At 35.0% G+C, this 14,906-nt stretch overlaps 1 protein-coding gene across 2 annotated transcripts in view; it reads right to left on the bottom strand.

The window, feature by feature from the left end:
- The window catches only part of USP31 (ubiquitin specific peptidase 31), a 170,307-nt gene that overhangs the window by 68,986 nt on the left and 86,415 nt on the right, over positions 1-14,906 (bottom strand). For both annotated transcript variants that reach the window (XM_074196228.1, XM_074196227.1), the window contains exons 7-9: positions 9,155-9,335; positions 6,644-6,755; positions 5,450-5,544 (exon numbers count right to left, since the gene is read on the bottom strand). In XM_074196228.1, the coding sequence (XP_074052329.1) occupies positions 5,450-5,544; positions 6,644-6,755; positions 9,155-9,335 (388 nt within the window). The remainder of the gene's footprint in view (positions 1-5,449; positions 5,545-6,643; positions 6,756-9,154; positions 9,336-14,906) is intronic.

A 14,906-nucleotide genomic window follows, 5' to 3' on the forward strand; every position in this document is an offset into this window, starting at 1 on the left:
AACAGGACTTCAAGGTTCAATAAGGACTCTCCTCCAGACAACTCTTGAGAGATGTAGGACCACAATGAGACAAGAAGAGTTCAAAAGAAAGGGCATTAGCTCTAAAGGGATTAGGGATTTTTTTCGTCATTTAGTTGTGTCAAAGTCTTTATGACCCCATTTGGGGCTTTCTTGGCAAAATATTGGAGTGGAAGTTTTGGTCATTTTCTTCTCCAGTTTATTTTATAGCTGAGGATACTGAGACAAACTGGGTTAAGTGACCTGCCCAGAGTCACACAGCTAATAAGTGTCAGAGGCCACATTTGAACTCAAGTCCTCTTGACTCCAGGTCTGGAACTCTCTCCATTGTACCACCTAATTGTCCTAATAGCTCTGAGATTCAGTGATTCAAATCCTGCTTCCTTTTCTTATTGTTTATGTGACTTAGGGCGAGTCACTTACATTCCCCTGGGTCTTAGTTTCCTCATCTGTAAAATGAGAGGCCCTAATGTCCCATACAGCTCTAGAGCTATAATTCTGTGGTACGAATACAAGCATTAGTTACATTTTACAGATAATGAAAGTGAATCAGAAAGGTCCAACATCACATAGTTCATGTATTAGAATTGGTATTCGAATCCTAGTTGCCAGGTCCATCCGGTTTCAATCAAAAAGTATTTATTCAGAACTACCTTTGTGCCACTCCACTATACTAAGTTAAACACTAGAAATTAAAAAAAAAAAGCAAAAATATTTCCTATCCTTGAGGAGTTTACATTGTAATTGGAGATACATATATAATTATTAATATATAATGAAAATTGTTTAAAAAATAGTGTTCTGTTCAGAGTAGATGATGGGAGTTAATTTCAGAGAAGAAGGAAGCAGCTGGGGGAACTAAGGTCTTCTAAAGAAAGCAAAGAGACAGAGGTGAAAAGGATTTCAAGTCTGCCATTCTTCACCCCCTCTCACTATTTCTCTGAAAGTGAGTCAAGTCATCTCCTTTGAAATTAGATATCATCACTTACATTTCAACTTGCACCCATGAATCTATGATCTACCCAGAGAATTTTGCTCGTAAAAAAAAGGCAAATCAACATATTTAAACAGGAGTAGCAGAGGACCAGATTTCTATCTTTTGAAAAGATATTAATGGTACAACTAAGAGACAGACTACCAATAGACAATATTGCCTGATAAGATAATGCTTTGACATTCCTAATCACCTGGGAATTTTCCTGTAATCACCTATTTATGAAGTTAGAGATACATTTATGTTAATTCATTAACTGTACAAGATGAAGTAAAAAGAACTTTGTTGGTCATAGATGTCCTAAATTTATTGTAAAAAAAAACTGCAGTGTGTTAGCTCATAGCCTCTGTTCCAATGCTTCTTTTTTTAAGAGGTTTTTTAAGTTTTTTGGGGTTTTTTTTGCAAGGCAATGGAGTTAAGTGCCTTGCCCATGTTCCAATGATTCTTACCTGACCATGAGGTTGGCTTATGTTTATAGTGATAAATTGCATAATTCTTCCAGCATGAACAAAAAGAGTCAGATGGCATTACTTACAGAACTGAAAGATAGGATGTCTCTGAGTCTTTGCTTCCTCCAAATATAAAATGAAAAGGTAAGGCTAAGTGATTGCTGGAGTCCCTTCCTAGCTCTACAATGTTCCTCTATGAATCTAAGTGGGAAGAAGATACAAGATTGGGAGTCAGGAAGCCACATCCTTTCATTGGTCTCTCTGTCTAATTTTTTCTCCATCCAACTCATCAAATTAATCTTCCTAAAATCATTCTCACTTTAAAAACCTACTCAGTCTACTCTCTACATCTTAAATGGGAGTTTCTTAAAAGCATTTATTATGTCTTATACTTCTTTCCATGCCCAACAGCACCCAGAATAGCAACTTGTATGTAGAAGGGGTATGACATTCTTTGAATCTTAGATTTAAAAAAAAAAAACACTTCCAACAGATGGAATACTATTGTCATCCTATAATAATCTGACTGTTATTTTTAAGCCCAATCTTCTAAATATTCTCAATCCAGTTTATAGAAAGATTTGTTTTTCTAATAACACAGTTCTTGATTTTTATACTGGATGTTAAAAGGAAAATGAAGGTGAAATTACATAAATTCACTTTAGCCACCCAGTCAAAAAGTATTTATTAAATGCTTACTATTTGCCAGATACTGTCCTAAGTTATGGAGATACAAACAAAAAGTAAAAACAGTCCCTGTCCTTAAGGAGCTCATAAACCAACAAGGAAAATAACATGTAAATAATTATGTAAATACAATGTAAATAATTATGTACAAACCAGATACATAGAGGGTAATCTCAGAGGGAAAGGTATTAGCAGTTAGAGGTAGAAGGAACCAAGAAATACCCTCTGCAGAAAGTGTGATGTTAACTAATTCTTAAAGGAAGTGAGAGAAACTAAGAAGAGATTATATGAAGTAGAATATATATGTATATTTTGTGTATAAATCTGTATGTGTATATAAATGTAGAGATGGGGATAGAGATAGAGCATGCTGGAAAAAGCACCAGGTCTGGAGTCAGGAGATTCATCTTCCTGAATTCAAATCTGACCTCAGATACTTAATAATAATTGTGTGACCTTGTGCAAGTCACCCAACCCTAAATGACTAATTGCTTCAGTATCTTTGCCAAGAAAACCCCAGATGGGGTCATGAAGAGTCAGACACAACTGAAAAATGACACATAGTTACATATATGTATATATACATATGTATATATATATATATATGTACATATATTACTATTAGTCATCTGCAAAGAAATAATAATTGAATTTATAGAATTTGATGCTCACCAAGTAAGGCTGTATAGACAGAAAAGAGAAGACAGTGATACCTACTGTTTGTGGGCATGACATGGAAAGGAACCAACAAAGAAGACTGAGAACTGTCAGAAAAATAGGAAGAGAATCAGAAGAGAATTGTGTCACAAAAACTAAAGAGGGAAAAGTTTCTAGGAGGGAAAGGTGAGCTGTTTCAAGTGTAGCAGAGAAGTCAGGAAGAATATTATATTACAAGAGATACATGTACTCATCATAACACAATTTTCTTTCTTTTCTTTTTTTATGTTTTATTTATGCACTTTGCTTTTATATCACATATCACAGTATATTTCAGAAATATGCCCCTTTCAGCTTCCTCGACATTTAATCCCCCCCTTCTAACAAAGAAAAAGTTTAACAAAAACATTCAATACAGTGATCATATCTGACAATGGATACAATATTCTGCTCTAGTAGTTCCTCAACCTCTCTGCTGACAAAAGGGAGGTACGTTCTATTATTTCTTCTCTAGGGACTATTTTCTGTAGAACTATTACCACAGAATTATAAAGAACTGTTCAGTCATTTTAGAGAACAAATTGGAACAATGCCTCAAAAGCTATTACTATGCATTCCCTTGGACCCAGTGATATCACTACTAGGTCTCTACCCCTAAAGAGATTAAAGAAAGAGGAAAGAGATTCATATGTATAAAAATATTTTATGATGGCAAAGAATTGGAAATGGAGGATACATCCATCAATTGAGGAATGGCTGAAAAAGTTATGGTATACGCATATGATGAAATGTCACTGTGCTGAAAAAAATTATGAAGAGGATGCTTTTGAAGTCAAGATTTGCATGAACTAAGACAGTGAAGTAAGCAAATTAGAATAATTTATACAATAATAGTAATATTATAAAGTCAAACAATTCTGAAAGACTTAGGAACTCTGGTCAACACAATAAACAATGACAATTTCAAAGTATACAAGATAAAATATGCTACCCACCTCCCTTTAGAAAGGTTTAGGAATACAGAATACAGATTGGTCATATAGTGGGGTGGAAAGGATATGACCAAAGCAATAATTTGTTTCCCTTTTGATTCTACATGTTTTGTAACTATGGTTTTGTTTTTCTAGCTTTCTCAAGAGTGTGAGGAAGTGGGAGTGAGAGAATTCAGATCTGAAAATAAAATAAAATTTAATTTTTTAATTAAAAAAAATACAAGGACTAAAATTTTGTCCCTTCCCTTCTCTGATTCCATAATAAAAACACTGCCAGAAATTCTTCCATTTTATTTTTGTGTTCACCTCAGATCCTAAGGCATAAAAGTAAGCAAAGAACAGAGGATTAATTTTATTTAAGGGGTAGCAGAACAAAAGACACTTATGTCATATCAAACTATATTTTTAGAAGGTGCAATTTTTAATTTATTCTTTTTTTTAATTCCAGTACAGAACCCAAGTGTAAAAAAGCCAAGTAACAATTTCATCAGTAAGAACATCAGGCTGACAGGAATTTTTTGTTTCTTCAAACTGTCAATGTCTTTATCTAATCAAAGGGCATTTTTGTATATAGTGAAGTCAATGACTTGAATCATTATAAAATTATCATAGCAATCATCTGATTCAGTGCAAAGAGTGCTAGATCTGAAGTTAATTCAAATTTTAGCTCTCCTATTTAACTACCTATGTGACCCTAGCAAGTCTTTCAATATCTTATTTTTCTCATCCTTAAAGTTATGAGCTTGAATTAGATGACTTTATAAGACACTTTCCCAGTTGCTAGAGAGATAATTAGGAATATCTTTAGCAAGAACAGGTCTAAATAAGAACGCCCTAGTCAAAAAAAAAGTCTCAGCTCCCTGATTGCTTCTGGAATAAAATACAATCGCCTTTACTTGGCATTCAGAGACCTGTGCATTCTGACTCCTTTTCCAGATTTCTTGTACACTGCTCCCCTTCATCCACTCCATGCTCCACCCTAACTGGCCTCAAGAAAACATGTCATTCCTATCTCTTATCTCCAGTCATGTCTTTGTAAATATTATCCCTTGTGCACAGAATTCTCTCATTCTTCATTTTTATGTCTTAAACTACCCCACTTCCTCTAAAATTAAGCTTAAGCATCACTGCCTACATAAAATTTTACCTGAACACTTAACCCAAGTACTACTCTTTACCTCCACTCAATTACTTAATATTTACAGACATGTATGTGTTTCTTTCCTGTATGTAGCTTATTTTGCATATATATTTGCTTGCTTACTATCTCCCCCATTTACACTAACACAAGCTCCTTGAGGGTAGGGTCTGTCTTTGTTTCTTTTTGTATCTTCAGCACCTCCCACAGTGCCTGGCCCACAGAAGGTACTTAATAAATAAATGCCTAACTAATTCAAGCTCTAAATCTATGATTCATAAATAAGTTATCATTATTTAACAAAACATAAATACAAAACAACCATTAAATTCCAAATGACTCTCATTCTCATTTCAGAAATGTGCTGTGTAAGTTGGAAAAACTTCAATTTCAGTGTGGAGTCAGAGAACCCACCACTAATGATGAATGTCTACCAGATAGCCCTCTTATCCCAGGTATAAAGACATGTTAAAAGTTCACTCTGATAATGAGGTCAGGAAAGACATGATTTTACCTTTCCACAGTTGGGTGGCACAAAGGTTGCTCCTCTTGTGGTAGCAAGTATGTTATTCCCACAACACTAACAACACGCAAACTAAATGGACACACCTATTTTGAAAATAAGAGTTAGATTAGGTAGGATGCCTGGCATAAGTGTATCCTTATAGTAATTTAATATAATCATATTTACAGAATAGACAAAAGGTCATTTTGTCAAGGAATCACCAAAGGAGTTCCTATTAACTGCTTTAAGGACAATCAATTTACTAAAAATCTTCACTTCTTTTAAATACAAATTTATTTGCTAAAATCTGATATCACTTATGTAAGGCAAAATATTCTAAAAGTACTCTAGAAAAGCAAAGTACATTATTTTAAGCTCATTGATATTTATATATTTATTTTCTTTTTTAAGATTAGGAGATCAAATTGTAAATAAGTTGTTGTGGTTGGGGTCTTTTCTATTTGGTTGGGGTTTTTTATTTATTTTTTTAGGGGTTTTTTTGCAAGGCAAATGGGATTAAGCGGCTTGCCCAAGGCCACACAGCTAGGTAATTATTAAGTGTCTGAGACCAGATTTGAACCCAGGTACTCCTGACTCCAAGGCCAGTGCTTTATCCACTAAGCCACCTAGCTGCCCCTGTTTTTTTTTTTATTTTTGTAAGGCAAATGGGGTTAAGTGACTTGCCCAAGGCTACACAGTTAGATAATTATTAAGTGTCTGAGGCCAGATTTGAACTCAGGTATTCCTGACTCCAGGGCCAGTGCCCTATCTACTGTGCCACCAGGCCACCCTGTTTGTTTTTAAGCAAAGAACTACTGATGCTTAAAGACTATTATCCCAAAATATAAAAGTTCTACTAAGATTTCCCCAAGCTTTCTAAGTGTTGAGTTTCATTAATAATAGCTCATATTATTATAGTATTTTTAAGTTTGTGATATAGTTTCCATTAGAAAAGTGTTATAATACAATATGCGAAAAGTTAAAGGAAATTGTTCAATGGATAATCCCTTTAGTAGGAAAGACATAACTCAGGAAGGACTGAAAATCTGATCCAATTTAACTAAGTTAATTTCATTGGATCATCTAAAAGTGGATCTGGCTTCCTGATCTTGTGAGAAAGAATCTAGAATTTTAAAATACTTTTAATAACTCAGTTTCTTTACCAAGGATGCAAAGATATAGAAACTGGAATGTTTTACTCACCTGGATACATACTGTGGGCCTCAAAAAATACTGCATCTTTTCCAAAATCTCCTTCTGCAAAAGATCCCAAGCTATTGTCTTCTCTAAGTGTAGCACAAAGGGTTGTCCAAATCTAAGGAAAACAAAATGTTTTTAAAGGCCTTAATACTATAGCTCTTGTATTCCTCGATAAGGAAGTAAATCATTTATATCACTGAGCTTTGAATTTCTTGGTCCGTAAAATGACCATGATAGGTACACCATATAACTCACAAAATCACTGAGAAGACAACATTACATAAAACTTAAAATGCCATATAAATGAAATGTTGTTATTATTTTGTTAGTGGGTAATCATCTGGAATCATAATAGGACTGTTGTTAGGACATGTCTTAAAGCTGAATTAAAACTAGAAAATTCAACATAAATTACAACACTCCCTGTTCCCAACTTCAATGGCATGAGAACAGTAGAAAGAAAAAGAAGTTTCCATTTTTATGTAACAACTGTTATGCCAGAGTGGCATATTGGGACTGCCATGGTAAAGTAGAGACTGGGTCAGGAAGGAAAAGACCAGGACCAGAAGGTTGCCTAGTTAAACTGTTGAACAAACAAGAAGATTGAATACCAGATAAGTAGATAGGGCTAAAAGAATCAGCTAAGTACAGTTGGATCAGGTAGACAAGACATCTTTAGAAATCAGCTAAACCAGGAAGAAAAGGAAGGCAGAGTCCATATTCCAAGAAGTTAGAGTCAATAAGAACAACATAGCAAAAAAATAGGGGGCTCACTAGATTTAGAGTAAGACTATTTCCCCTATTTTATATTACTTTCTGAGTGACAAATAACAATCATAACTAGATGATTACATGTGAATGCTCCCAAGAGTTACAATCACCAGAAAGTTATAATAACATCTCTAATTCCATAAGAAAGGTGAATTTTCTTCCTTCTAAGGGTTTGTAGTTGACTAGGATAGCTATAGTACAAGGGCTAGAATAGGAGTTAATATGGAATCAGTGAATTTTTTTGAAAATCTTTTTAATTCCTTTATTTCAATATAATTGGTTTCTTTTGTAATCCTGTATATTTTACTTTATGCATTTAAAAGCATTATTCTGAGAAGGGGTACATCCATCACACAGACAGATGGATACACACACACACACACACACACACACACGACCAAAAAAAAAGTTAGATCTAGAGGTCTGTAAAAGGAGGGATGTTCCAAAGGCTGTATCATAATTGTCTACTAATATAAAGGGCATTCCTAGATCTCCTTTGAGACCAGGATATAATAAAAATAAAAATAATCCAGCAACATAGCAGAAGAAGGTTAGGATGGAATAACCTGGGAAGAATTTGTCCCAGAAGGGACTGAGAAGGATAAAAGGGAAATCCCAATTGATCTTGAGTGACTTAGGACAAAGTTTTCAAACCCACAGTCCAGCCAGCAATCCAACTGTCTAAAGTTTCCCCAAGTTAGAATATGCAACCATTTGTCTCTTTGTTTAAAAAATTATGTGATCAAACTAACAAGTCTGAGGAAAAGAAACAAATTTTGATCATGGTAATACAAATAGTAGAGAAATGATGGATCCAGTGATATTTAAGGAATAACCAGATCCTGACCCTCCCTAGTAAATTAAGTAAATTAAGACAGTTTTTTTAAAAGTCTTTTCAGCTGACAATTCGGGGGACTGATATGGAATAACTGATACAAAGGGTAGGGGAAGTTCATAGACCATCAGAGTGGGAAGAGACATTATATTATATAGTACATCCCTTTCATTCCACAAGTAAGAACACAGAGGTCAGTGACAAAAGCCAGGCATGGGCTTCCTCATCAGATAGCCCATTGCTATCCACTGGCTCTTTCCATCCAATTCAACCAAAATTTCTGGAATACTTATGTGCAAGACTAAGAGTGGTTGATGAAAGGAGTATGACACAATCTTTGCCATTATGGAACTTACAACTTAATAGAAGGAACAAGACAAATAAGTAAATAATTATAATACAAACTGATTAAGATAAGTGCTTAAGAGAGAAAACCATGATGGGAATTCACAATACAGTAATTAGCAGCAAAACAAAGAACAACATTCACAATAAAATATGAAAATAAAAATTCTAGTTGATCTGTTGTGGTTGGAAGTATGTTCTAAATGACATGAATGTAAGGTCTTATGTCCTATGTTGGATTAGGTGTTAAAATTTGTTATAGCCTACCATATATAGTAAGCAATTTTTATTTCCCCAGTTCCTTTTTGGATGGAAGAGTACCTAGACCAAAAATGTCTTTAAAAAAAAAATTTTTAACTGAACAACTCATTAAGAAATAGACTGTTGGGGGCGGCTAGGTGGGGTAGTGGATCAAGCACCAGCCCAGGAGTCAGGAGTACCTGGGTTCAAATCCGGTCTCAGACACTTAATAATTACCTAGCTGTGTGGCCTTGGGCAAGCCACTTAACCCCATTTGCCTTACAAAAAAAAAAAAAAACCTAAAAAAAAATAGACTGTTTTACCTTTTGCCCTGCTGCCCAGTGCATGCTCTATTACACACAAGCAAAACGATCTTGTCATTTCCTGTTCTTGTGGAGGGCAGGTCTGGCTTCCCTTGTTTTGTGGCTGTCTGTGCATGAGGAGATAATCTATGGTGGTCACTGCCAAACTTCAAGTTATTCAGGTTGTTGTTTAGATGCATTCCTGAAGCAGAATAAGAACAAGTTATTTTTCTCTCACTTCAGCATTCTTTTTGAATCAAAACATGACTTGGGAATTTTAAAGCCTCTGTTGAAATACATTTTTTACAAAAATGTTTTTCTTCATTGGAACTGTGCCCAAAGGGTATATATACTCTTCAATTTACCAATCCTGCTATTACTCTGTATACCAATGAGACCAAAGAAAAGGGTGTGTGTGTGCATATGTATGTATGTATATATAAATATATATATATATATGTATATAAATACACACAAAAAAACTTATAGCAATTCTTTTGGGGTTTTTTGAAGGTAAAGTAAAAACTGAGAGGATGTCCATCAATTGGGAATTGGCTAAACAAGTTATAATATGGCTATAGTTCTTGTCCATTATCTAAAAAGAACAAAATGACATTACCATGTTTGAGACAAATTACAGTATGTCCAATTATGGCTCAAATGCTCTACCACATGTCTGGCACAAATAGTTCATGTGAACACCTGGGGTGTTTCTTCTTAACTTATGAATCTCACATTTCCTTTGAGCTGCTTAAATTCTTCCTTGCTCACAGAGCACAGCACCCTTTCTGATGATGGCCCACCATGCTGGGCAGTCCTATGCCAGTGTCTCCCATGCTGCACAATCAATTCTAAAGTTCTTAAGAGAGACCTTCAAGGTGTCTTGTATCATTCCTTCTGGCCTCCTTATGAGTGCTTGTCCTGTGTGAGTTCTCCATAAAATAGTCTTTTTTCCAAGTGTACCTTAGCATTCTAACAACATATCCAGTTCATTGTAGTTGTACCTGCTGTAGTAATACTTGAATGCTTGGCAGTTTAGCTCCAGAGAGGACCTCAATGTCTGGTATCTTCTCCTGCCAGGTGATCTTCAGAATCTTCCTAAAATGGAGTCAGTCTATTACCTCTTCTCTCCCATATTTTCTTTTAAAGCCTCCAAAATACTAAACCAGCTCTGGCAATGCATGTGTCAACCCCACTGCTGAAGTCAATGAACTTGTCCACAGTACTCAAAACTTCTCCATTTGCTGTAATCAGTGGTTCCACAAATGGGTGGTATGGTGCCAGCTGATGGAGCACCTGTGTTTTCTTGGTGTTAATTGTTAGTCCAAAATTATCACAAGCAGAAAATTGATCCAGAATTTGTTGCATCTCAGTTTCAGAGTCTGCACTGAGTGCACAATCATCAGCAAACAGAAGATCAATCAATACTCCCTTCACTTTGATCTTGACTTGTAGCCTTTTCAAGGCTTTGAATTTGCCATCAGTGCAATAGCTGACTTTGAGGTTATGTTCATCCTCTGCAAAGATGTTTGATGGCTGAAAACATGATGCTAAAAAGCATGGAAGCAAGTTTACATCCACGTTTCACTCCACTGGTGACCAGGAAATCATGGCAGTGACAGCCACTATCCAGATAGTAAGCAATCTTTATTTCCCCAATTCCTTGTTGAATGGAAGAGTATATTTTTTTAAAAAAGGTACATCATATTGAAAGTGATGTACAATACTGATGAACTTCTCCAGGCAACCAAATTTTGACAATTTTCCCTAAGTTTTCATGACTGATGGTATCAAAGGTCTTGATCAGATCTACAAATATTATAGACACATCCTTTGTTCTACTCCTGGCATTTTTCCTAGAGCTATAGGAATGGAAAAGTAGTATATATGAGTGATGTCTTTTAATTCACACATAAATAGGATTTAAGGGAGGCAGAGGACATGAAGTCATCAGCCTTTCTCTCACTTACAAAGTCATCATGGTCCAATTGCAAGACAGATTCAAGATAACTGGTGATGGTTCTAGATGCAGTGGAGGATCTTGGTGTCTTTGATGTCTAACCAAGCTCTAAGCACTCCACAAAAGCCTGCTTCAGGGTCGCTAGGTGGCACAGTGGATAGAGCACTGGCCCTGGAGTCAGGAGTATCTGGGTTCAAATCTGGCCTCAGACACTTAATAATTACCTAGCTGTGTGGCCTTGGGCAAGCCACTTAACCCCATTTGCCTTGCAAAAATCTAAAAAAAAAAAAAAAGCCTGCTTCAACTGCTTTGTGACCATTGGAAGGAAGTATTCTCATCCACCCATTCCACCAGTGGAACACTTCACATGGTTGGGGTAGACACCCCCCCCCAATTCATGGATGAGTCAGTGACCCATCAACTTGGTTTAGTACGCCTGTCAAATGGTTTACCAGGCTGTGGCCACTATACATGCTACCACTTTTTGAAGCTACAGATGACAGTTAGGTGGCTCAGATGGACAATAAACGTAGAAAGCAGTACTGAAAAGGACACAACAGCTCACACTCCAGAGGTTCTAGTCTCTCTTGAAACACTCTCCACCCCAATATAAGATTGTGATGGAATACCATTGGCTATAAGGAAATGACAAGCATGATGGTTTTAGAAAAACCTGGGAAGTCTTATCTGAATTCATTTAAAGTGAGCTGAACTTGAAAATAATGTAGCTACTCTAATCAAGACAATATTCCAAGACAATTCCAAAGGACCCATGATAAAAAATGCTATCCACTTCCAAAGAGAAAACTGATGAACTCTGAATGCCGACTTTTTTTACTTTATTTTTCTCGGCATTTTATGTGTTTTCTATAGCAACACAGCTAATATGGAAAGACATTTTACATGACTTTATATGTATTATCAATACTACATTGTTTGCCTTCTTTAGGGATGAGGGAGGAAGAAAATCTGGAACTTAAAATTTAAAATTTTAATTAAATAAACATCAAAAAATTTTCAAATTTGTTATATAATTGGAAATTATATAATGAAATAAATAAAAGCACATTTTTCAAATGAAAGAAAAATGTGTTTCACAGAATCACAGAATCTTAGAGTTGTAATGGCCTTCATAGATTATCTAATCTGGCCCCTTAAATAACTCTCCTCTTTCTCTCCAACAAATAACCATATCTGCTTGAAGATTTCAAATCGTATAATACCAATTACCTTCTAAGATAACCCCTCATTGGAGAGTTCTAATTAAGGTTTTCTCTATACTTATTCAAAACATGTCTTGCTACAACTTTTACTCATTGTGCTTAGTTTTGTCCTTTTGGGGACTTAATTTTGGCTTTCTTCTTGACTGAAAATTAGAATTTTTCACTTTAGTTATCTTTAGGCATTTCTCCCACAATGAGAAAAAAAATCAACTTCTGCCTTTCCCCAAACTCACCTATAAAAGAAGGAAAATGCCTAAGCAAAAATGTTGGTTGATTTTTAAAACCTATTAAAAAAAGAAGTAGGAATATAATAGCATGTAATTGGAAAAAAATAAAAGCACAATGGAAATACCTTTCCTACTTAAAGTACAAAAGATAGCAACTAATAAGAAACATGGTTATCCAAGACTAGAACAAATGTCATTTCAAAAAAAAAAAAAAAGCTTATAGTATTTAGGAAAATCAACCAAATAGCTCAGGTTAAACCAAGTGAAGAGATTGGTTTAACTGAAACAGTACTGGTTATAAAAGACATCTCCCTATTAGACACACTTTCAAAAAGATACTAGACCAATCAGAGATACATTGAACAGCACTAATAATTGTCTGATTGGGTTGAAATCCTCACACCAAAACTTGTTGGCTGCATCACCTTTGCAAATTAGGCCTCTCTGAACATCAGTTTCCTTATTCAAAAACTGGATATATCTGATGTAAAGCAAAGTAAGCAGAGCCAAGAAAACAATACTCACAATGACAACCATGATGTTAATTGAAACCCATTGTAAGTGGAACACAAAAAAACATGAAAGTGAATGTTGCAGAATTACAAAGAATAAACAAATAAAATCAATAATTAAAGAACTATGAGAAAACACCTTCTCACCTGTATCTCCTCCCCAACCCATCAAAGCCTTTGCAGAGGTAAGGAGGAAAACAGGTAGGAATTAATGCCTCTTATTTTCAGAGGTTTTCAATGTATGATCATTTTTGCTGACTTTTCTTATTCTTTTTCCTTTTTTCTTTAAAGAATATTCATTATTTGGGTAGCTAGGTGGCATAGTAGATAGAGCACTGGCCCTGGAGTCAGAAGGACCTGAATTCAAATCCAGCATCAGACACTTAAACTTAGCTAGGTGATCTTGGGCAAGTCACTTAATCCCAATGCCTTGCAAAAACCAATATTATGTATACATACATATGCATACATATATATATATGTTATGTATACATACATACATGCATATATATATATATATATATATATATACACACACATACATTGTTAAAGAAGCTGAATCTCTGGGAGGGAGAAGAGAAGGATATTGGGAGAAATTTCAGTGATATAACAAAAGATATCAGTACAATTTTATTTTTAAAATTTGGTTTGATACTATTTATACTACCTACCTACCTCACAGAGTTTTTGTAGGGAAATTTCTTTGCAGACTTTGAAGTGCTCTACTAGTACATTTCTATTACCATTTTGCTTCATTTTCACGCAGGAGGGTAAAACCACCTGAGAGATTAAGATCAAACTAAAGAGGAAGAAGGAATTTGGTAAAAAATGACAAGCAGGGGGCAGCTAGGTGGCACAGTAAATACAGCACCAGCCCTTCAGTCAGGAGGACCTGAGTTCAAATCCGGCCTCAGACACTTAATAATTACCAAGTTGTGTGGCCTTGGGCAAGTCACTTAAACCCACTACCTTGAAAAAAAGAAGAATGATAAGTGAATGTGAATGTATTGACAGTGAAAAGACAAGCACAGCATGCAGACCTAATAATTAGAAAATATTGAGAAATATATTAAACACAAAAGAGCAGGATTTTGATTACTATATATTCTATTCAACTCACTGTATAACTATACTACGGCCTAAGCAGCTGGGTTGGTCATACCTTGATTTCCCAACACAAAACTTCACAGCAAAGTCACCACAGATAAGTCTTTCAGGTTACTACAGTCAACAAGTTTCTTAGTAAAAAAAAAAAATTATAAAGAAGGAAAAGAAAACACTTTTATTAAAGAAAAACAGACAATTAATTCTATAACATGGATTATAGATATGTGGGTGGTAGGGTGGTTGACCTAGTTTCTGGTATTATAACATTGTTGCCTTGAATTTCTAGCCAAGAAATGGATTTTCTGGGTAGCTTAACTTAATTACAGTAATTTGACATAATTTATTTATGGTCTGTAGCTTAGGACAAAGATCTAAAAGCTATCACCTAAACCTCAAGACAATTTTTCTTGATCCCTTCATAGCCCCTAAGCTGAGTTTGGCATAATAGTAGAAGTTAAAGAGCTATCTCTTCATATCTTCCATCTTTGTAGATATGCCTTTGTTCAAAACATCTTGTCCAACAGTCTGATAATATTAGATATCAATATAATATTAGATATTACTTTCTTTTTTTTAATATCAGGGCAACTTGATATTTTTCTTTACCTTGTCAAAGAATTCCTCCTTGTAACAAACGTAATCAAACAAACAAAAAATCAACATACTGGTCAGGTCTAAAAATATGTATTTCATTCCACACTTCTAATGTAACATATCTTTCTGATGAAGTAGAAAACATGTTTC

The sequence above is a fragment of the Macrotis lagotis genome, chromosome 8 (genome assembly GCF_037893015.1).
Source record: "Macrotis lagotis isolate mMagLag1 chromosome 8, bilby.v1.9.chrom.fasta, whole genome shotgun sequence".
NCBI classification, from domain to species: Eukaryota; Metazoa; Chordata; class Mammalia; order Peramelemorphia; family Peramelidae; genus Macrotis; species Macrotis lagotis.